Below are 23,401 nucleotides of genomic sequence, written 5' to 3' on the forward strand. Positions count from 1 at the left end.
GAAAAATTGCTGGCACCATGCAGCCAGCAGCAGGACAACAATGAAGACCCTAACACAAATAACCAAAGAGTTCAAAGATGCTCAACAGAATCACAGCAGAGAACAGACGGCCAAAAAATCCTAGTCAGTATGCTAAGTAATTGTGTTATATTGTAGTAACTGAAAACTGCTTCTAAGATGCAACAAATTCCTTTAAAAAGCTGATCTTCTGGAACTATTGTACAGAGAAAATCTCTCTTCTAGCCAGATTTGATGAAGAAGAAATGCTTCATTCCTCTTGCAACAACTACTTTCAAGGAGCCAGTGATCACAATAATTAAGTAGATATTAATAAATGTATTTTGCAAAATGTTGAACTTCTTTTTAAAAAAAAAAAACAAACAGTGATAGAAATTACTTTTCAAACCAGTGCTGAAATGTAAACTGGAGAGAAAGTGTGATAACTATACAAAAGGTTTCCAAGGGCAACAAAAGGTAATTTGGCTGCGAGGGAAAATCCCTCACTCAGCGACTCTGCGAACAGAGGAATCTGTAGTCGGGTTGATTACAATCTTATCATCTCTTTGAGTTCAGTCAAGTGAGGAATGGATGAGATAAAGGCAAAGAAAGACAGGAAGTGAAACAAAGGAGAGAGAGGGAGAGAGAGATACCCAGATTTAGTAAATAATGGACCTGCAACAGAGCTGCAGCTGTTACATGTGCTGATAAATCAGAGACTTACACGTATGTACACACTGTGTAAGTGCTACATATACTTAGGGTGGATCTGTGTAATGTGTTTTTAATATGAAGGGGGTAAAGGAGCATTAGCGCAGCTGTTAGTACATAACTGCTCCAGATCCATACGCACACTTCCCACGCTATACTCAGTCACACATGGGTGCAACGTGCTTTAATTCCAAAACTATCAAAATCTGAGGCATGATAACGTAACCAGACAAAACATCTTAACATTTACGGAGCCTATCTTAAAGGGCCACTGCCAAGATTTGGCACAAGAAGATATATTTTTTTTATAAATTTCCACACTATATAGAGTGGCAATACTAAATCATGGGAGTACCCCTTGAATAGATCATTTTGTGCCAGTTCAGAAAGCCCTTTTTAAATTAATGGAAAAACGGTTTCAGATATAATGCTTAAGAAGTAGGCAAGGAAAAAAAGAAGTATAGCCATCGGAAAAATATTGGATTGCCAAAATTATAAATGCACATGATTCCATACTAATACTTTTCTATCTGCTCGTTTTATTTCAGATCTTCAGCCATGATTGTTTGCCTTTAAATCTTTAGGAATAGCCTAATTAAAGACTCTCTTAAATCTCTGCATTGGATGCCATGTCCAAAATTGAATGTTGTTAACACACTGTGCCTGTTAGCTGTGTAACTGTGGCTGGTACAAATGTAAATGGTTTCAGGCTTCTTTCTGACCCCTGGTTTTAAAGTGCTCTTGGTGCTCACTTTGAGGAGCCCCATGAGAGGCTCTCATTTACCCTTCGCCCGACTCCCTACTCTTGAAGATCCCCTCTCTCTAAGGTGACGTCTCCAGGGGCGATAGGCTTGATGCTGCCATGGTAACGCACTTGATCCCCGCAGCTAGCCACAAAGACGAGGAGGGCAGAGGACGCGGGCGGACGGAGGGGCGCGCACACACAAAAACTTGTGCCAAATACTGCTGCGCGCAATCAAAACACTCACTTTCGCTCCACAACACAACACATTGACACAAGACATCCACCCAAGAACACGCACCCTCTCCCTCCTACTGATACATACACTTAATACCTCTATTACTATCGGGCTACCTGTCAAAGCCGACATGATAACTCAACCAGCCCCGCAGCCAGGATAAAGAGCCTTGCTGCACAGACATCATTGGGTTACGTGCAAAACACGGTTTGACAGCTTAGTTAGAAAACACCTTCAGACACTGTCAAAACGAGCTACTAATGACAGGAAATGTGTTTGAGTGAGTGAGTGTGTGTGTGTGTGTATATGTGTGTGTGTGGAGGGGGGGGGGGGGTAGAGGGAATACTCGGTGTTGATTATGTGTTTGCGCGCGTGTTTGGGAAGGATGTCTGCAGAATGTGTTCAAGCGTGCATGTTGAGTGAGCAAGATGCGTGTGTGTGTGTGTGTGTGTGTGTGTGTGTGTGTGTGTGTGTGTGTGTGTGTGTGTGTGTGTGTGTGTGTGTGTGTGTGTGTGTGTGTGTGTGTGAGAGGCAGGAAGTGGCTAGCGGAGGTGCAGACGGCGACATGGTTCATTTTGATAATAAAGGAAAAAGAGTGTACAGTCTTTTAGTTTATTTGGACTCGCCTGAGGAAATGCCATTGTTTCTCCGATGCTTGGATAAAAATTGATGGATATTTGAAAATGTGATGGTGAGTGTGTGTTTTTTTACTATCATTAAGTATGCATTCACTGGAGCCAAAATAAAGATGGGCAATGAACCAAAATCAGTATCTCTCTCAGAAGTGTGTGTGTCTAAAGTTGATTTTTGGCCCGTCATGCACAGGCTAGTGTGTCCCACCTTCCCTGTGGCAGCAACAGACTCTGTCATGTCCACATTACCTCACCTGCCCTCTGGCTATGTAAACCTAGAAGTGTTAATTATTCAAACACACACACGCACACAAGCACACACACACTTCCCAGGCCTTACACTAGGCTACGATGTCCCATGTTCAAGCCTATATGTTACTGCTGTCTTCATCATCTCATCACACTTCTATCTATCAGTGTAACAGATGGGCAGCGGCCATTGTTGGCTAAAAGCTTTCAAGCAGCAAAACAAATGTGCGGATGACACAAAACCCGAGGTAAAGGTAACTGTATTCTATTTGGAACAGCTTGGAAAATTCTTTTACAACTAAACAAACATGACCATGCATTTTGCATTATTTATCTTTAGCTTCTATTTTATTTCTACTTTGGATAGATAAACAGTTTTAAATCACATTTTTCAATACAATTGTACAGATGTACAGCATGTGCCATTATATATATAAAAAAAGCAAAGATGAAGGTAAAATAAACTTTTCCCAAACTAAAGACAAAAAAATTGTCTTTAAAGCAAAAGATTGACATTTTTGTCAGTCATTGCCTACTTGTTTTCTACACTAAAATGCATTGGAAGATCTACACCACTGTGTGTGTCTTTCTGTTAAATACGGAGCTATAGCAAACTGCCAGTTAGCTTAGCTTAGCATTAAGGCTGTCTGGTTCTATCCAAATGTAATAAAAATGCATCGCCTCTAAACCCAACTAACATGTTATATCTCACTTGCTTAATTTGCACAAACAACAAAGTGTGAATACAACTAGTCGTGGAGTTCAGTTCAGCTCCTATGCTAAGCTAAGCTAAGATAAGCTTACTGTCCTCCGGCTCTAACTTCATATATGGCGTACATGAGAATGGTATCAATCTTCTCATCTTGCAAGAAAAGCAATTTTTTCCCAAAATGTCAAACTATCTGTAATGTAGCCAGCAATAGGCAGTTTTTAAAAGTTAAAAAGAATTTTGGAACTTACAGTCAAAGAACCAAATACACTTCTGTTGCAGTAAAATATTCATGGGTGAGAATTTTTTTTTTTTAATTCCTACAAATTCTAAATGTAATACATGTATCAAAACCTGACCTTGGAGACAGAAGCTGGTGTACAATCACCATCTAACCGTTATCTAAATAGCCTTGTCCAAAGCGTGACATGAAACAATTAAGGATCCCCAGGAGTGACGCTAATGTTTAGCAGCAAAAGCAGAAGCACAATAAAACTTATTTTGATAGGGATCATATAAGAGATACGAGATTTACATTAATGGAAAGAGACCAGATAAGGAGACAGAGAGACACTAGAGGAGGAGGAGTAGGGGAAAATGCATTAGTACCAGGAGGAGTGGCCATAAACGATATGGATGTGTTTTCTTCCTCAACTTCATTTCTAAACTTCCTTTGCATTTTTATTTCTTCTTTTCTCTTCCCAACAAAATTCAACCGTCTGTCTCTCTCAACGTTAATAAGAGGTTTATGTCATGCTAGGTGAGGTGTGTGTAATCACACACACACACACACACTTACATATCACCGGAGCATGTGGAAGGAACATAAATCTGAGACAAGGTGAAGAGAGATAGTATGAAGGCGGTGAAGTGACTGATTTGCAGTGTAGTGACAGTTCCTCCTGACTGGTAACTCACTCATCCTGACAAAAAAAACACATTAATGTCAGTATATAAAGGTTCAACTAATGTGGGTGTTTTAAGACCAAATCATGACATATCCATCAAGACCCTCTGTCTTGGCTTCAATCCCCCCTTCTTGCTTCAGGAGCTGAGCTTTTCTCTACCCATATCTTATGGTTAACTGTATAAAGTGTTCGTAGACTGGAACATAGACCTGTCCAATCCCTGGATGCTAGGTTTTGTTAGCTTGTTAGCTGTAGCTAAATCAACAGATGCAAAAAAGACTAGAGATATCAAAATATAATTTGGAAACTGGAAAAAAACATCATTGATGAAGGTTGGACCCGTATTCTAGGCAACTAGAGCCCCGGCAACCTGAGGACAGTTTAGCTTGTTAGCCTTGAGCTACTCTGTACCAAGCTAGAGAATAGCTTGGTTTCTGAAGCAATGAGAGTTAACTGAATGACATAAAACCCTATGTCGTAAGATGAAAGTCCCAGCACATGATTGTTGTGAAAGCGCACAAGTGAAAATACAACTAGGCGTATCCCATGGAATCCCATCTTACTGATAAAACCGGGGTTACTTAAATAACCTTCACTATTAAGATTTTATCCACAAATGTCCATTATCTTCCTCTTTGAATATCCCCAAAACATTTCAAGTTGCATGTTTTAAATCATAAACTCATTCTGAAAATAGTGTATTCAATAATCTAATATGAAACACAATTTAAAAAATTCCTAAAATCAAATTTCCATGGTTTCATTGCTTGGCCATTTATTATTAAAAAATGTAATTCATTTTGCAATTTGTATTTACTTTATCAAACTAAACACACACACACACACACACACACACACACACACACAAGCACACACACACAAACACACACAAACAAAGAAACAAACAAACAAACAAACAAACACACACACAAAAAAACACACACACAAAAAAACACTCACACACAAACACACACACACACACACACACACACACACGCTTGCTGAAGAAGGTGGCTACAAAAGCCAACAAGCATGAAACTGAGCTTAGCCCTTTGCTCTATTCCACTGGTGAATCCCTTAAACTCAATTGCAGCGTAAACAGAAGCGTGTGAGCCTAGAGACATTTACTGTCCGGGTTTGTTACAAGAAGAGCCATCTCCATCAATTTCTGAGTCTTGGTAATCCTCCCTTCAGCCTGCCACACTGCTGCCAAGGAAAACACAACACTGGGTGTCTACCTGCCAAGGCTCAGACATGTTTATCTCACCTGAACAAATCTCAATGGAGGAAGTATATGAGAACTGACAGATGTGCAAGACGGCTGTTACTGTGTCATTTCTCTCGTATACACCACTGGTGTCTATTTTTAGATAGGAGAAGATTCTCCAGTGGAGAGAAATGCAGCTGATATATAACACACTTGCTGTCCCACAACTGTCCTTACCAGCTTCAAAAAGACAGACCCTGACCTCTAACTCCACTAAAGAAACATTAGATATTTAATTTAAACACGCAAAACCAGGCTGAAGCAGATTGTGAATCATTGTATTGTACATTTATTAAAGGAAGTTTAGTCAAGTTTTTGACCAGTAGAAGAGCTATGCAGCAATATTTTGAAGAATGGGTCACCAAGAAGTTGAAAACAGGAGACAGAAGAAAGCCAGGACACACTGCACATACCACGCACACCTTCTACGGCCAAACAAAACCAGGTAACCACACCAAAATCTAATACTCTTCTCTATAGACCAGATTAAACCACAGTCAGACTAAATTAGAGCTAACACCCTAGAGTTGGACGCCATGTTACATCCACATATCTGAGGTAAGCATGTACACTAGCGTTAGTCCTGTAGACTGTTAGAAGCAGAGCAGGGACTACATAAGACCCCAGGGGGGAAAAGACACCAGTGGGGACTAGGCTAGAGGTCGGAGGTTACCTCCTTCTGATTGAGCTCCAGCCAGGCAGTATAGAGCGGGAGCCGCAGAGCCCCACTGGAGTCCATCAGACTCCCCCCTTCCTGGGAGAGAGACACCGTGAGAGAGAGACACCTCGTTAGACCTGCATCCCACAACCAAGCCACCTCACTATATGTGTGAGTGTGTGTGTTGCATATTTATGCATAATTATGCTGTCATATACTGTATATGCATGTTTGGAGGATTTTTCGCAGTCACATTAGTTTCCTCAGTTTTACCACCCATTGAGGTACAGCACGGCAGCAGACATATCAAGACGGATATTGGCGCATGTACTGTGTGTGTGTGCGCGCTGAAGTCTCTGTGGTTGGTATACCGGTCAATTTGCCAACAATAACAACATCCAAAGTAAACATGATTCCTTCCTGCCCACTTCAAAAACACCTCTCCCACCACCGCACACAATAGACCGCAACTCGTGCACTGCCGCCTTCAGACAAAGATGTCTCTGGCAGATTTATATCACGCTGTGAAATACTATGCTATGCGAAGAGCAGGTGAAATTTACAGCAGGAAAAACACAGGGAACAAGCCTGCGAAAGCCCAAAACCTGCGTCCACATGTCAGTAAAGGTAGTAACACCACACTGACACAAAACATGGATTTGGAAGCATGTTAACATGTTGAAGTACTAGATTACAATGTGTCAGAATGATAATGATAGACAAAAAAGCATTGAACAAAATGTCTGCTTCACATTGTTTAAATAGTCACTGATACTCTGTGTGATGCATTATAATTAGTATAAGAATAGCTCCTGGTATTTTAAATGCAACGTGTGCGTTATGTGTGATGATATCTTTGACTGTTTAAGGTCTGGGGAAACCTGCGTCAAGAAGAACAAAGAGTAACGTGGCCCCTTCCTCTAAAAACACACCCTGCCGGGGAATGCAGGAGTCTGGGGATTCACCTCAAAAAATAACTACCTAACCTTTCTGAAAAGCACTTAGCAGAGAAAATACACAAACACACACCCGTGCCTGTGCAGAAACACATGATGTCGCAGTCATAAGACACACATCCCTATGCAAGGTTGTTAAGGTGTGTGAGTGTGTGTGTGTGTGTGTGTGTGTGTGTGTGTGTGTGTGTGTGTGTGTGTGTGTGTGTGTGTCGCCATAACACAGTCCTTCTTAGGCATACGTCTGTCCCTCTTTACAGCTACCCAGGGTAGTATTAGCAATTAAACTACGACACAAGGAGAGGGATAGCAACTCCAAAACCACTTAAAAGCAGTGTATTTATTTCAAGAGCAATTATATACTGTGTGCGTGTGTGTGTGTGTGTGTGTGTGTGTGTGTGTGTGTGTGTGTGTGTGTGCGTTTGACTGCATTATGAGCGTGTCCTGGAAACCTTATAAACCCTGAAACATCAACAAAGAGACAGAGAGAGAAGAGCGTATCACAGACTGAGATAACTGTTTAGAGCGATTGCCTCTGACAACCAGTGGAAAAAGACACTAAATAAGTAACATATTGATATCTAGCATTTGTGATGTGCTACTAAGACTTGGATGATTTTGGCTTTGACCCCATCTTAACAAATGGCAAACATCTCCTCGTTTTACCAATGACTGCTAGTACTGCAAAAAGTTACACAAACTTGTAATATTATGTATCGGTATATTAGACTCAGTTAAAAAAAAAGGCCCTATCGTAAAACCTAACCATCCTGAAAAAAACACATAAATGTCAGTATATAAAGGTTCAACCGATGTGGGTGTTTTAAGAGAAGTGTAACATCTTTGCAAGACCCTCCGTCTTGGCTTCAATCTCTCCTTCTTACTTTAGAAGCAGAGCTATTCTCTACCCGGAAACATTAGCATTATTGTTTATGCCCAACAGATGACTGTAAGCCCAATATCTGCCCTCCTTTTAGCTCTGTTATCTCCACACACTCATAATTAGAAAATATCTCTTCATGTTGACCAGCCAGTAGCTGACATTGTCTGCTGTTTTGTGCTGAGCAGGTTCTTTGACATTTGCAGTGGATTTATCAGAGCTTTTTTTCTAAAAATGATACAGATGAGAGCAGAGAGCTCTCATGGCCATAAAAATTAAAACAATGAGCTGAAAGATGCTATAACACTCTAAAGCTGAACTGAAGGGGACTGCAGAATCGGGTGCTAATTTCTGTGGGTTCATTACTATGACTGGCCCTTAAATGAATAAGGACGAGAATAATAAATAAAACAAATACTCAATATGACAGCTTTAAAATTATGATGTTCCCTGACCAGCTGCATCACTGTGTGGTACGGGAGCTGCACCGCCTCCAAAAGCAAGACTCTGCAGCGTATAGTGAAAGCATCTGGTCGGATCGCTGGTGTCCCACTCCCTGTCCTCCTGGACATTTATGGAACCCGCCTCACACCAAAGCAACCAGCATTGTGGGTGACCCTAGAGCCGACCCTCACGCAACCTCTTCAGCCTTCTGCCATCTGGGAGAAGGTTCCTGGAGCCTCATGTTCCACCAGACTGGCAAACAGCTTCATTCACCGGACTGTCAGGAAGCTCAACACCCCCCCCCCCCCCCCCCCAAGAACTCTGGTCCACACACACACACACACACGTATTGTACAGTATATCCTTTACATTGCACAATTTCATCTCTTGTTTTCCGCACTATTTAGAATGTATTTATTGTATATATTTTGTACTTTTGTACGTTTGTTTGATTTCTCTGTATGTCTGGCACATATTGCAGAAATTGACAATAAAGCTGACTCTGACTTTGACTATCTTTAAATCACTCCTGCAGTCTTGAGGTGGTGTAAATCCTTTATGTCAAGAGTTTAATGATCAAAAATAGTGCATTTGTTTAAACCTCCCAAAACAGGGGGTGTCAAAATCAAATGATCAATACTATGGTGTTGACTACGAAATATTACAGCAGGCCCGGTCCTTATTTGATTTAATCCAACAGCTTTCTAAATAAAGCTGGGCGGTTAAGTTACACAGTGCAATGTAAAAATGCACGCACAGAGTATATTATTATGTGTATATTATATAAGTACTTCAAGCTATGCTGTGAAGTAATTTGCACGTATGTTCTGACGATTAAAGCCCTGCCATGTAAACAGCAACAGAGTGAGAGCCAGGGAGGAACAGCAGAAGCAGAAAGAGTGAACTTTTGGAACTCGCTGGTGATAAGAGCCAGCTAAGCCTGTCTGGGAATGCTGTCTACACGCCCTAGCTGTAAATATCATAGCCCATATTAGCCAGTGTAACACTATTAACCTGTGGAACATCAAGCCTGGGCTCAGCGTAAGGCACACAGACGTGTCATGTCTGCATGTCATGCTGTGCTTCGCTGAATTTGGCACTTTGTGCATAGATCACATGGAATCTAATTATAGTTTTTTCCAAATCTGTGGCTTACAGTTAATTGGTGACCTTTTCATACTTTAGCCTTGTTTAAATATGTCTTATGAAACATGAACAGACGTGTGATTGATATTCCTGCAAGTTCATTCCTGTTTTATCATTTCATCTGAAATCATACTCATCAATAATATATAGTGAACTCCGCCTGGAACTGCTTATTGGAATTGATGCAGCCTCAAAGTCATTATCTGTCTCCACTCAATAAAAAGGGTTTGACATACAACAACCCCTAAATAATCCCTGTGTTTACGTCTGGATTACAGTGTATGCTAAATGCTGCAGATGAAGTTCTTGATGAGATTATAAATGTAATTAAAGCTTGACCAAACAATTGTAACTCAAGGCCCTGTTACTTTAGGTTTTTCAAAAGCTTTCAACTGCACCTCACCATCGCTATCAGTGGAAGGGAGGGTATTGTTTGATGGCCACTTAAAAAACTAGTACATGGACTTTGAGTTCAGGTTCTTTAAACATTGAAGATATAAACTTAAAAAGGCTAAATTAAATTATAGTTTTCTGAAATACAGCTTTCATGTTGCGATTATGGCAATGTTCAATGTAAATACAATAAATCAAGCATTTTTTGTCTATTCATCATCTAGTTTATCCTGATGCAATCCATGCAGGTGGCCTGGCAGAAATAATCATGATACAACTGACATCCTGCCCAGTCCAGCTAAATGACATCATTTCCTGCAACAAGAGACATCATTTCCTATAGTTGGCACACATCAAAACCCAAGACAAAACCTCCTGCTGCTCCTAGAATACCTCTCTACACACACTTTATCTGTTTGTGTGTTTCCTTTTTAGATTTGCCTTGGTGACACAGTCGACTGTCCTTGAGACTATGCACCAAGGAATGTAAAAAATGTCTCTCTCCTTCCACATCCATTGTGTAACATTTCTTATAGCAGTACATATGCACACATTCAAACACACACACACACACACACACACACACACACACACACACACACACACACACACACACACACACACTCTCTCATCTCTTTATTTGTTTGCCCCCCACAGATGCAAACACACGCACAGACAGCTTTCCAACCGACCCAGATCATTGCAACAATGGCAAGTCCATGTCTGTTGTCATGCCAACCCTCCCCCGACCCCTGACCTCTGTTTTTAAGCAGAGGCACCCTGGTTCTTCAGAAGAAAGCAGCAGCGGCTTTAAAAGGGGGCACCCATACAACCCTGCACAACTTCAACCGCCTCATCATCTGACCCATAAATCACCGTCTGTGCGCGCATGTGTGTATCGCGTGAGTGTGCCGTTGGGACAGTTAAAAAACAACTTGGGGCTCATGTGGCATCAATAACCCTGAACTGGACTGCACCAGCCATCTTTGAATGTACAGTATTACTCGGTTTGTGTGTCCTTCCTTGGGTCAACTACTATCTAGTTTCAAATTAGTGATTCAGGTTGCATCATTAAAAAAATGTCTCATGTAGTAAAAACGTATTTGTTTAAATTGGTTGGCTTGTAAACATCTGTCGCACTCTTCAGTTATGACCATAAAAAGAAACAAGCAGCACAAGTTGTAACATACAGGTAAGTGTCAAAAACAACTAATACAGGACTTATATAATATATTATTTTATAACCTAATCAACACCATTTGGTCATATAGGTCAACATTATCTGCATAATGTTATTGATTGTGATTTAAAGCGTATTGGGTTAGTTTTGTGAAATGCTGTTTCAAATCTTACTAGTTTACCATAATCCATGCCACTAGAGCCCCTATACACATGCACTGCAAACCTGAAATCCTCTAGAATCCTCTAGAACGTGAATATCCAAATCAGTTGGGTAGGATGTCAAACGCTCTTTACCTTGCCAGCTACCTAGTACTACTCTGTTTAATCTTAGTGAGTGTGACTACAACCGCTCATTTTCCGGGGGAATTCACAGCCAGCAAGTAGGCATGTCGATGACGTTACTCATTGATACTGGAACAAAACAAACCTCCAAGGCTGAAGAGGAAGAAGGTTGATTTAGACAAAGACAGCAACAAAAATGTCTGGAGAGACATGTGAGAAAAGCAAACTCTGTACTTTATCTATACCTGATTCTCCTGATATTGTCCCGGTTCATATGTGAAATTGGCTCTTGTTTACTCTTCAGTCTAAATTGTTTGTCGATTAGCAAGCTTACATTAGTGTTGTTGCTTAACTAGTTCAGTTAGCAGCATTTACACCTGGCAAATATTTATGTAAGAACTAGTTTAGTTTAACTGGGTAATGTTAGTTGCATAATGTATTGTTGTTGTTGATAATGTTTGTGTTATTTTCTTGTTAAACATAATTTCAGTTTACATCTTTATTAAACACTATTTTGATCAAGTGATCACTCTCTTACAAGCAAATGGGTCATAACTTCCATTAAAAAGCTAACATTAGCAACACTAGCTTTCCCAGTAAGCAAGGTTAGCTACACAGCAGTTACACCTGGCAGTTATTGTGTGTAAATTTTAAGTGTCTCAGCTAACTTGGCCAAAGATAAAGGATAATGTAGAGGGAGCGGGTTGAATTTATTTTTGCAATAATGACCAGCTACATTATCCCACTTATTACATCATTAGCCTGCTTACTAAACATATCAATATTTGACACAAAATAACAATTAAAAAATTATGTCATTGATTTGAAAATGGTCCTCTGGAGTCTTTGATCAGAACGGTGTCCATAGCAACCGTCTTTTATTCGAGCAGTGGTCTGGTATTCATAAATACCACAAAATAGAATGTTGAAATTTACCAATCAGAATCGAGTATTCAACAAAACCATGTAATAAACATCTACATTATAACTAGGCTATGTTTGAATTTAAATGGTGCAACTGGCTACTTATCTCTAAATAATATATCAATCACCATTAGCCATTTTGACCAACATCTCTCCGTTTATGATAGCGAAAGCCCATGAAAAGCTCCCAGAAAGATAACACATGGATAGGGGGGGAACTTTATTTATGAGTGTCTGTATGACATGAATCTGGATTACATCAGAGTTTGGGAATTCGGCTCTGATCTTCCTTCTAGTCGCTATCTGTGCTATGCAAGCTACCTACACAAAATGTGTGTGTGTGTGTGTGTGCGTGTGTGTGTGTGTGTGTGTGTGTGTGTGTGTGTGTGTGTGTGTGTGTGTGTGTGTGTGTGTGTGTGTGTGTGTGTGTGTGTGTGTGTGTGTGTTAGTGCTCTTGCATGCCTAGCAGACAAACAGTATCAGTGCCTTCATTCACATATACATTCACATGTCAACACATCTGATCTATTGTGAGAACATTACTGCTTTCTGCCATATACATTTCCACTAAGCCCTCCAGCAACTGATGTGGGATTAAATTACCATCAGTCAATCCGACTTCTGATCATTCACCACATGAAGAAAGGATGACCCTGTGACAGCCCTACAGTTGGCCTTGGGCTAATTTAATGGAATTTGTCACCAGCTTTGCAAATCACTGGTCTGTATTAAGACTGACATTGGTGGAATGCACACAACCCCTGCTTTAAAGGCTAATAACACTAGGGTACACTCGTAATAATGGTGTAAAACGTGTGTGTTTGTGTGCGTACTTCTATCTGCATGTCACAGCAGCAAAGAGGAAGCATGTAGGATCAGTAAAGCTAAATAAATCCGAAAAGTAAACTGCACAGAACTTGAACAAGGGGGCGTGCAGCGACATTAACAAAGCACTACAAGGTCTGAGCTATTGTCTCTAACACCATAAAGGCGGCGTTGTTGAACAGGCAGACATACAGCCTAAATACACCTCAAACAATAGTTACACATGTGACCCTGCGGCTAACCTGGTACAGAATGGCAGCCCGATTCATCACCTTTGATGAAAACATCCCCATCAAGGCTACCAAGTATGCTATGGGCTCTGTTGGTCACAAGAAAGAGGCAAACAACCTGTGAAATGTGAGAAGGTTTGCATTGTGGGCTAGTGTTACGCTAAGAAGCAGGGTGCTCTCTTTAACAAGTTGCAAAACACAGGTGCTGCTGAAATATGATACTAATAATAAAAAGAGGGATCAATGTCTTTTGTCAGAACACAGCGTAGCACATGCATAGCAGTTAGCATATTAGCATGTTAGCGTCACATGTCCACAAGGCTTGACTGGTGTCACTGAGATGGCAAATTAATTACTGTTTTAACCTTAAATGGGAAAATTGATGTTAAGCCAAGTGAGAATGAAGATAAATGTCCTATTAGCAATGTCATGCTTTAACTCTCTCAGTTTTAATAAATAACATTGCCATATCTATTATTGTCAACCACTGACCACATTTAGAGAAAATGCTATGTGCAGTGTTTTCAAGATCCGATGATTTATACAGGTAACAACCACACAAAAACTAAAGGTTTGACATGTTCAGAAGGCCGGCGTTGTCTTATTTAGAACAATGACTGCAGGCTCTGGAAGTTTGTTGAAAATTAATATCAGCAATTGACTGAAATCTAAGCCCCTTCTAATATAATATTACAACTAAAGAGGCTACATGAGCTAGGTTGTGAAATAATCACTGTCTCTTGTCTGATTGGACTTCATAAAGAAGCAAGAAGACCGTCGTGGGAACCTCTCAAAATACTATGATGGCTGGGGGTCTGTGTCTTTTAAAAACAATTAAAAATCAGCTCAAGGTCTTATATAATTACTGTGAAAGTAAGTCAAAACGCTCATTCCACAGAGAAATGCACACAGCGTGTATTCAGAAACGAGCCGTCAGGACTTCTGTACGGTTGTGATGTCACAACTATTCTATAAATAGTACGGTATATACATATTTATAGTTACTGTGATGCTATCATGCTGTTACAGTCATTCTCTGGCTGCAACTATTGTGCAGACACCAAGAGCGCAGATGCAAAAGAACTGAAAATGCATCAGAGCAAACTGGGCGTTTTTTGGACGGGGATCTTAAAGAGTCAGGCGCTAAAACTGAGCGTTTCAGACAGAAGGTGAATACAGGTATATTCAGACTGACAATATGAGAAAAATAATGTGTTTTTGAACATTAAAGCATGTAAACATGTTATGGCATAAACCCAAAATACAAGTATGGACCTGAAAATTGGAGTGATATGGGACCTTTAAGATTCAATTAAGATTGTACCATCATGAAAGAATCCATAGGTTATATATGAAGACAATCAGAAACGCATTCATAAATAAAGTCGATGAACTTTTGACCCGTGAAGCTGAAGACAGGCCCTTACACTACTTTCAGAAGAGCTATACAATAATTCAGTGTGAAAGGTTAAGGCAGCGGGGTGAGCCTGTGTCAGAGTTAACGTCATTAGCCAAACCAGCGCTGTGAAGATAATCTCCCAAATCAACAGCCAAGGTCAACAGTCTCGGTAGCCTCAAAGAAAGCCACATTTCAAACACTTAACTCCCACGATACAACTCCTGAACTTATCACCGCTCAACACAGGCTAATAATGATCTTGATGGGCTGTGCATTTTAAGTAAAAAATCCAATATTCAACTTGATAATTCTATCTTACAAACTCACCAAAGCAAACTGAAGGTTCAGCAGCTCATGCTTTACCCCCAGTGCTGAAAAGGATTTTTTTTGTTTGTTTTTGGAACAGCGGCTGATTTGGTGATAAAGTTCCTTACCTTGTTGTAGTAATGGAGCTGGACAGAGTGCCACTGGCCGTCACTGACCCCGCCTGGGATGTAGGGGGACACTGTGGTCTTTGTCTCACCTGGGTAAGAGGGAAGAAGGAAGGCAAAAGGACATAAAACAGTGACAGCGATGAGGGATGTAGGGTGGAGGAGAGGAATTTAGTAAGGGAATAGGGAGAAAACATAGGATAGATAGTGGAGAAGAAGAAAAGGAAGGGAGAATATGGAGAGGAAAAAGAGGGAAACAGTAAGAGTGAATTATGAATATAATGTATTTTAAATAGCTAAGCGAAGCTGCTGTTGAATACTTACAGAAATGTCGACTTCACTCAACATATTCAACAGGTTATTGATAAGTTACCTTTAAAACTCTGTGACCTCACACACACACACAGACATACACACAAACACACACACACCATGATCATAAATCAACTGGGAAAGCCAGTATTAGCCCGTAGTATCAATGGCTCTCAGTGAGAAGATTGTACAGCACAATGGCGCCAGCACTGCGGAGGGTTTTACTTTGTTTGTCAAGGGCAGGAGCAGCCTGAACAGGAATCCACTGCTCTGGAAATCAGTAAACAGTACGGCAACACTGACAAATGATGTGTGCGTGTTTGTGTATGAGTGTATGAGAGAGAGGGTTAATAAATGTGCATGCTACGTAGCTTCCTGATATCACAAAGTTAAGTAAACGCGAAACTAAAGAACAGAATCGATTGTCTAAAAAAGGGATCAGAGTGCTTAATCACACGCCTTCATGCTCAAAAAATGTGGAAACTACTCACTGACGGGATATGACGGTATGTCAACATATATTTTGAAGGGGGTCGTATTCGGACGGGATTAGTTTTAGCTGAGGTATTTTTTCCGGACCATTATATAGGAGGTGTAAATCCCGTAATTTTTTTAATGACATTCTCAAACCTCAGGTAAAAATTACCTTACCCCATATCCCCACATTAAACTAGTCCCATCCGCATAGGGCTTTAGTGATAGTATTCACTACTTTTCCTGTGTGTTTATACAAATAAAGATATAAGTATAGAAAGATAAATACCGCAAAGAAAATCAAAGGCTTTTCCTCACAATTCTCTCATTAACCGTCAGTCATAATTGAATGTGATGAGTCATGCATTTAACGGTTAGTCATATTTCAGTTTTGAAGCAGGGCACTTGGCTCGGTTCCCAAACAGGCTTCACCCAACATAATCATATTGAACTGGATTCCACCCTGTAAGGTACCCTGGGAAAGTAGGCTGACTCTGGAAGCGACAGTCCAGCCCAAAGAACATGCGTTTGATCTGCGATCCAACAGTTTCCAATTTGAACAAAGATTGTAGGTGTGTTGGATCCAGTCAAAGTTCATTTTAGCGCTGATCGTTTATTACTTTGACTTTCATGTGTAATACAGGTGTATTAAATAGGTGTCTTTAGCCAGTTAAGTGGCAGTGCCATCATTAATCTGGCAGCTCCCACTCTTCAGAAGCAGCTGCTTTCAATACAGTAAAACACAACCATGTACTTTACCTACTTTTAGACACTTACACACACTAAAAAACATTCATACATTAGAATACATGTGTGCACTAATACACACATGCACAAAAACATGCACCTTTTCAAAAGAAAGCACATGTTGATAAGAGTTATTTGTTAAAGTCATTTTAGATAAAGTGCACTTACACTTGTGTTAATCTACTTACAGTGTTGCTGATTAAAGTTACTTTAAGTGGTCACATACTCTGGCACACACACTCACACACACACACACACACACACACACACACACACACACACACACACTCACACACACACACACAATACCTCCAGAGAAGGTGAGCTGAATCTGCTCGTCAATGATCTCCAGAGCGATGAAGTCGTGTTTTTCATTGAATCTGCCGTTGTAAAGAAGGAGAGCGTTCCTCTCTCTGGTAGCAAACCTGCGGAGAGACATGGGATTTTCGATTCCTTTTCAGCCCAAAAATGGAGATACAGTATGTGAGCAGTAAGCAGTGATACAGTAAGCTATGCAAAAGCATTGCATTTTGCTGTATAAAGGATTCATTCGTCCAATCTAAATGCACAAAATGATAAATACAACGATGGCTATTCAGATTTGTCACACACAAAGGGTTGGGTGGATTCCAGCTGTTTTTTTCCTCTGCTCTAGTTCATGTTTCCTGTCACATTTCTAAGCACCTATCCAACTCAAACGGACCGGGACTGAACGGTTAAAGGCCTTGCAGATAGCTTTATGATGAAAGTACTGAAGAGCTCTTGAGGAAAAGTCACTTGGAAAGAAAAGGCAGGATGTCTGAAGCCGTTGGGCCACAGAAAGGAAACAGTTCCCCTGCCTCAGTGTATACACGTGTGAGAGAGGAAGAAAAACCTGTAATACCTACTCATGAGTGTGCTCTACCAGGGTACAAAGTTCACATAGCTGTTTGTGTGTGTGTTCGTAGTGTAAGGTGAGGGCAGAGGAGTCAGCCGGCAGATGCCAGTGAGGCCAGCGGGGCAGGAAGTCAGGATGGCTGTAGCCAAACACTGATAAGGGAAACTCATCACAGCCTTTCCTGTTTTCACCGTACTGCAAAGCTTTCTCACCGTCACAGTGTCGACCAACTTGCATTATCAAACTCATCGTACCTATTACTGGTAACGAAATGTGATTAAAGTTTTTCTCTTCATAATATTTACAGGGTGTTGCAATCTTGCTTTTCCTCCAACAGCACAAGCACACCTCATAGCGTTGCACATTTAGAGTGTGTCTTCTATACGCTTAGGCCCACAGTATATATGTGTGGAGGGAACTGGGACACAATAGAAAAGTGTGCACATGTCACGGCACGCCCCAGTTGCCACACTTTAGCTAACTGAATTAAACTGTGTTTATTTGTGCAGCTCCTCGCACTCCCCAAATCACTGTTTACTACACACACTGCTACAAGTATCAGAAAGAAGATCGATTGTTCAGAAGATTTAACAGCTAAAATATTGAACATCTAGATTACTCCTCAAAGGAAATGTATTACTCGTATCAGAGTGCAAATAACACATTGTTAATATAAATAATACATTCTCACAGGTTATTCCAAATTGATATCTTAGCTACATTAGCTAACAGCTGCAATCGTTGGCATGGAACCCGTTAGCATTGACTTCAGTCTTTTAGCATAATGTGATGTATGTAAGCATCAAGTGCATATTCAATAGTTCTTTTACAAGATTCTCGCTTTAAAACAAGTTGGAAACATTTAAGAGTAGGCTGGAGACGGCTAACGTTAGCTTATTTATTTAGCTAGCGACAGTTACAGCCTGAGAAACTGGAAGAATTGCTAAGAATTTTGAGCAGTATAACAACACACAACCTATAGTATTTAATTGTGGTATATCTGGTATCATTGTAAATATATGCTGTGTGAGAACTGAATGCTTGACGTAGCAACTGTGACTAAGGGGGACAAGGGTTAGTAAATGGTTGGTTACCTCTGTTCTGAACCGAACATAGGTTAGTGGAAGGAATGGTCGCACTTTGAGTTAAATGGAAAATTAGAACAAAGAAAGAAAGGTGCAAAGGAAGGAAAGAAGGAAAGTACTCACGTGAAGGACACGGTGAAGTGGAACCTTTGCCGCAGGCCTCTAAAGGTGATGAAGGACTGTCCGGGGAAGCTGCGGGTGGTCATCTCACAGTAGGGCTTCTCAAACTCCCCCGGTGAACACTCGCACATGAAGCCACCTGCAAGCCGGTTGACACACTTGCCCCCATTCTTACACACACCAGGTACACAGCGCCCTGATGATGCATTCAGCTCACAGTGCTCGCCTATGAGAAAAAAGGGGAATTCAGTCATATGACATAAGTTCTGAGCTGTGTTGCATCTGTCATATGTCTTTTTTTTTTTTTTTACCAAGGTTGACCCCTTCAGTGCTGCCTTGGTTTGAACAGGTGTTATCTTCACACCGTCTGGATACCGTAAAACAACACTGTGTTGACAGTTGTAGATATGAAGGGTGTATTGTAATTGCAGTGCAATGCAATGTGAATGATAAACTACCTGTCATCACATAATCTCATCAATTTATTATCATCATTTCATCTTTTCTGTGAAGCATGTCGTTCACCGCTGACTGGAATACAGATTCGTCATCTGTTTGGAATCCAGTTGTTTTAACAAGATGCCTTTGATTCTTAGTTGAGGACAATTATACAACAGAGTTAACGTTGTGCTGTTAAGGCCTCTTTTAAAAATGCCAGTTTAAGAAAAGCCTATCTCCATCTACACATTAGTAACAAAGACAAAGCCCTGTTTATAGGCCTTTTCTGAGAAGCTCAGATCTCAGCAATAATGTAATTTGGTCATATTTGGAGAGAAGAGAGAGGACGGGAGGTAAAGAGGAATAAAGAGCGTGGAAAGGGAGTGACAGGGGAAAAAACTTAGCTGAAGACAAGGATGAGACATTCCTCCATTAAGTCAAATTCATGGCTGAACTCGCGCTGATACTTTTACATTCTAGCTTGGGTTTAATGAAGTTATAGAAAACATTCACCCCTAAATGAATATTCCTTCTTTCAGATTCAATATTGGAATTTTTGTTTTCCTACCTTGCCTCGACCACTTCTACACCGACTTTCACGAGCCATGTTCAACATTTACCAGAATGGATTAAGGGAACTTTCTGCTAACAATCAAAATTGGATATAGGCACCTACTATATAGGACTGTGTAATCAACCATCAATGCATTAATATGTAGTTCAAAATTTTGCTTGGAATAAGGTTAAGTTCTTTTTTTCTGAGGGACAAATACTAAAACTTGACTTTAAGTGTACCTCGTGGGTTTTTTCAACAACAGACTGGTCCAGCCAATGTTTGACCAGTGGCATAAACTGAGGAGAGTACCGCCTGCAGCCATAAGGCTGTTCTCTAGTGAATAACCTGGACCACCCATCGTGGCCCTCAACCAATCTACAGTTTATGTTGTTTTGCCTGGCTTCCTATTGGTAGTTGGTCAAGACATGGAGAAATCCTCCACGACCCTAACCTAACTAACCAGGCTAACGTAGTCTGACTAATCGGGTGTAGAGTGTTGGCATAACATCTGCCATTGGCTGCCTATCTCAGCCAGGATTCTCCTCCCCCTCCGCTATCTATTTTGCGAGGGCACCATGGCAGCATCTGGGGCTTAGCGCAGTCCAAGAAGATTGTGATTGGTTTAAAGCAATAAAAACAAGCCACAGCATTTTTTCCCCCATCTCAGTATGCTAACTCACTCAGCAACACTTTTCTCCAGCTCTGTGGAGATCTTGTGTGCCTGTTGTTACTTGCACAGGGATTTGCCACAAGTAGGTCTTTCACTAAAAAGCTTGAAGGCTGCATGTTGATATCAAATTTACACCAGTGTATTATCTAATTTGGTTAATTATTGCAGTGGGTCTGGCCATGGGAAATTCCTCCTTAATCACCATGTGGCTCTAGCTCAGTTTCCTGGCCCGGCCCATATAAATTCCTCAACTAATACACCAGTAGACCTCTTTCTGACTGGAATATTATTTGTGATGGGTACCTCTGTGTCCCATGCATTGTTGTGTGTCAAGTTGCTGTCCAGACAAGATCTCTCCACCCAGGACACACACAGACCGCCAACACCACAGCCTGGAACCACCCTAATGGCCCTTCTCTCCTCAGCGTAATCCTTTTTTCCGAGAGGGAATTATAAGGATCTATTTTCCTGTAATGTCGGAAACCCAAGGAGGACAGATCAGGCCCCCCCTTGTCATCAGCCTCATAATGGCCCCTGATGAGCCCTGACTATCTGGAGTTGAACTGTGACCTTCAAAGCGTGGACACCGAGATGTGGTAAGAAAAATATGATGGCAGAGCGGAGAAGATGGACACGGGGAGCAGAAGGAGAGGGCGAGAGAGGGCCAGCGAGTGAAAGGTAATCAGGTAATTACATCAGATAAGTTAGAGGAAGAGAAGGAGAGGAGAGATAGAGTGTTGGGAGAGAGGAGGGATGACGGCCGTCAGAGGCCCTCTAGGCTCTAATAGGGAGAAACAGAAAAGCAGAGACAGGTATCAGATGTACAAGGGGGAATTATGGGAGGCAGATCACTGACATCGGGAAATATTTCAGAAAGTGATTTCAATGGGAATGATGAAAGCTTCTCAGGCTCATCTACCATGTTGTACAGAGTGACTGGAACTGCCAGCTTCCAGGCAGAGTTCAGGGTTCGGTTTCAGTTTTTGATCAGTTTGAATATTTTCAAACTTGCATTGTTCACATCCATGTTTGCTAGCGAGTGGGCTTCTTCTCCTGATCTGTTGAGTCCTGACAATGTGCCTCTATTTTGGCTCACTTTTTTATGAGGCTTAACTGAGAATGGGTTTACACGTCACTAATCTGTGCTGATCCCAAAAACCTATTTGTAACCTATAGTAAATGTCTTTTTCAAGCACTTAACAACTTAAAGGTTTTCTTTGTAACTTTCAGAAAACCGGCTACACATTCGCAAACTATTAATACATGTAAAACGTTGAAGACTTTAAATTTACATGGGTATACTAGAGGAAGAGCTACCCTTTAGTACTTTACTGTCTTCACATAGTGCTCAAATTCATGCTTGTGTTTTGGGCTTTTGATATGACATGTTTACATACTTTATTGTTTACAAAACACATTATTTTTCTCATACTGCCTGTCTAAATATACCTGTATATTCACCCTGTTTAATATGCACCATTTAAGTAGCTGTCTCTTTAACCCCCCTTCCTGAAAAACCTAGTCTGCTCTGACTGGACAGTGTTTTGGGGTCTTCCAAATCAACCCTCTCTGCGTCTCTCCACTATCATTGCAGCCGGGGAATAACTGTGACAGCATTGTAGCTGCACTTTCTACCTAAATAACGTATAGATGTGACATCATAACTTCAAAGAATTTCTGACGGCTCGTTTAAAGGCACAGTTTCTGAAAAAGGGGCCGTGTGCATTTCTTTTGTGGATTGAGCCTTTGATGCTTTCATGGTATCAACCTTCTTTATAATCAAAAAAGACATGGAAATCTCACACTTTGAGACTAATACAAAAAGTGTTTCAACAAATGTGGTTTTGGTGAATGGGTTACGTAAGTGATATCTGAGATCTGGTTTAACCAGACTAGTCAGCATTCTGTACGTCTCTATACAGCAATAAATCTACTCTATGTGTGTACATGTGTGTGTCCATGTGGCTATACCTGCAGTATTTCAAAGCATGTTTTCTCTTCCTGCACTGGGGTCAACCCCAGGCTATACAATAGGTGCTTTGAAATTTTATTTAAGCGAAATTTAATAAAAATAAAAATAGAGAGTATGAGCTTCACATGCAAGACTTTCTGAATTTTCTTCTATCGTGGCTTTAATACTAATAATCTTACAAGTGTTATTTGTATTAAGCACCATACAGTAATGTGAAGTTCAGATATATTTTGTCCAATAATCAATTTCTCTTAAGCTGATTGTCTTCCCACCTCAATTATATACAAGTTAAAGCATACTTACAACATCATTTGATTTGACGGATGATTATTTTCAAAATCTAGGTCTTTAGTTAAAAAGAATTTGTAATTTCAGAGCAAATCCTGCTAGTATTGGTGCAATGGAGGGCTAAACTAAGATCCATCATAAAAATAAATAAATAAATTCCACCATAACAAGCCTGCTGGATCTGAGTAGAAAAACTGAATACTAAGATAATTTATTTGGAGTTGTTTTTTAAAGAAAAATAAATATTAATATTGTAATGATTTATTCCATTTTCCTTTTTTCCCACAACTCACCCGTGAAGTCTTCCAGGCACTCGCAGGTGTACCCTCCCTCTTTGCTGCGGCATCTCCCGTTGTTCTGGCAAGGTCCTGAGTAGCAGAGGTCGATCTCGGTCTCGCAGTAGTCCCCGGTGAAACCGAGCGGACATCGGCAGCGCAGTCCGTTGATGGGGTGGATGGGCCGAAACAGAACAGTGTCGGAGGCGATGAAAGGAGGCGAGCTGTCGAACTTCAGTACTGACACACACTTCATGTAGTTCTCACAGGGCTCCCGCAGGCAGATGTTGTCATCAAAAGGCAACACCTGGAGAGGAAGAAATCTCAGCCTTAAAATGATAGTTTAGATTTTAGAGGATTTAATATTGTGCACTTGTGTGAATGAGC

The 23,401-nt window shown here is 40.7% G+C and overlaps 1 protein-coding gene across 6 annotated transcripts in view; it reads right to left on the reverse strand.

Annotated features, from left to right (window-relative positions):
* The window catches only part of celsr1a (cadherin EGF LAG seven-pass G-type receptor 1a), a 92,955-nt gene that overhangs the window by 31,702 nt on the left and 37,852 nt on the right, over positions 1-23,401 (reverse strand). For 4 of the 6 annotated variants that reach the window (XM_083935027.1, XM_083935028.1, XM_083935025.1 and 1 more), the window contains exons 3-7: positions 23,033-23,321; positions 18,819-19,041; positions 17,043-17,158; positions 15,204-15,292; positions 6,127-6,207 (exon numbers count right to left, since the gene is read on the reverse strand). In XM_083935027.1, the coding sequence (XP_083791153.1) occupies positions 6,127-6,207; positions 15,204-15,292; positions 17,043-17,158; positions 18,819-19,041; positions 23,033-23,321 (798 nt within the window). The remainder of the gene's footprint in view (positions 1-6,126; positions 6,208-15,203; positions 15,293-17,042; positions 17,159-18,818; positions 19,042-23,032; positions 23,322-23,401) is intronic. The other 2 variants (XM_083935029.1, XM_083935030.1) reach the window with 1 other exon arrangement.

The sequence above is a fragment of the Echiichthys vipera genome (assembly GCF_963691815.1).
Source record: "Echiichthys vipera genome assembly, chromosome: 20".
Classification (NCBI taxonomy): domain Eukaryota; kingdom Metazoa; phylum Chordata; class Actinopteri; order Perciformes; family Trachinidae; genus Echiichthys; species Echiichthys vipera.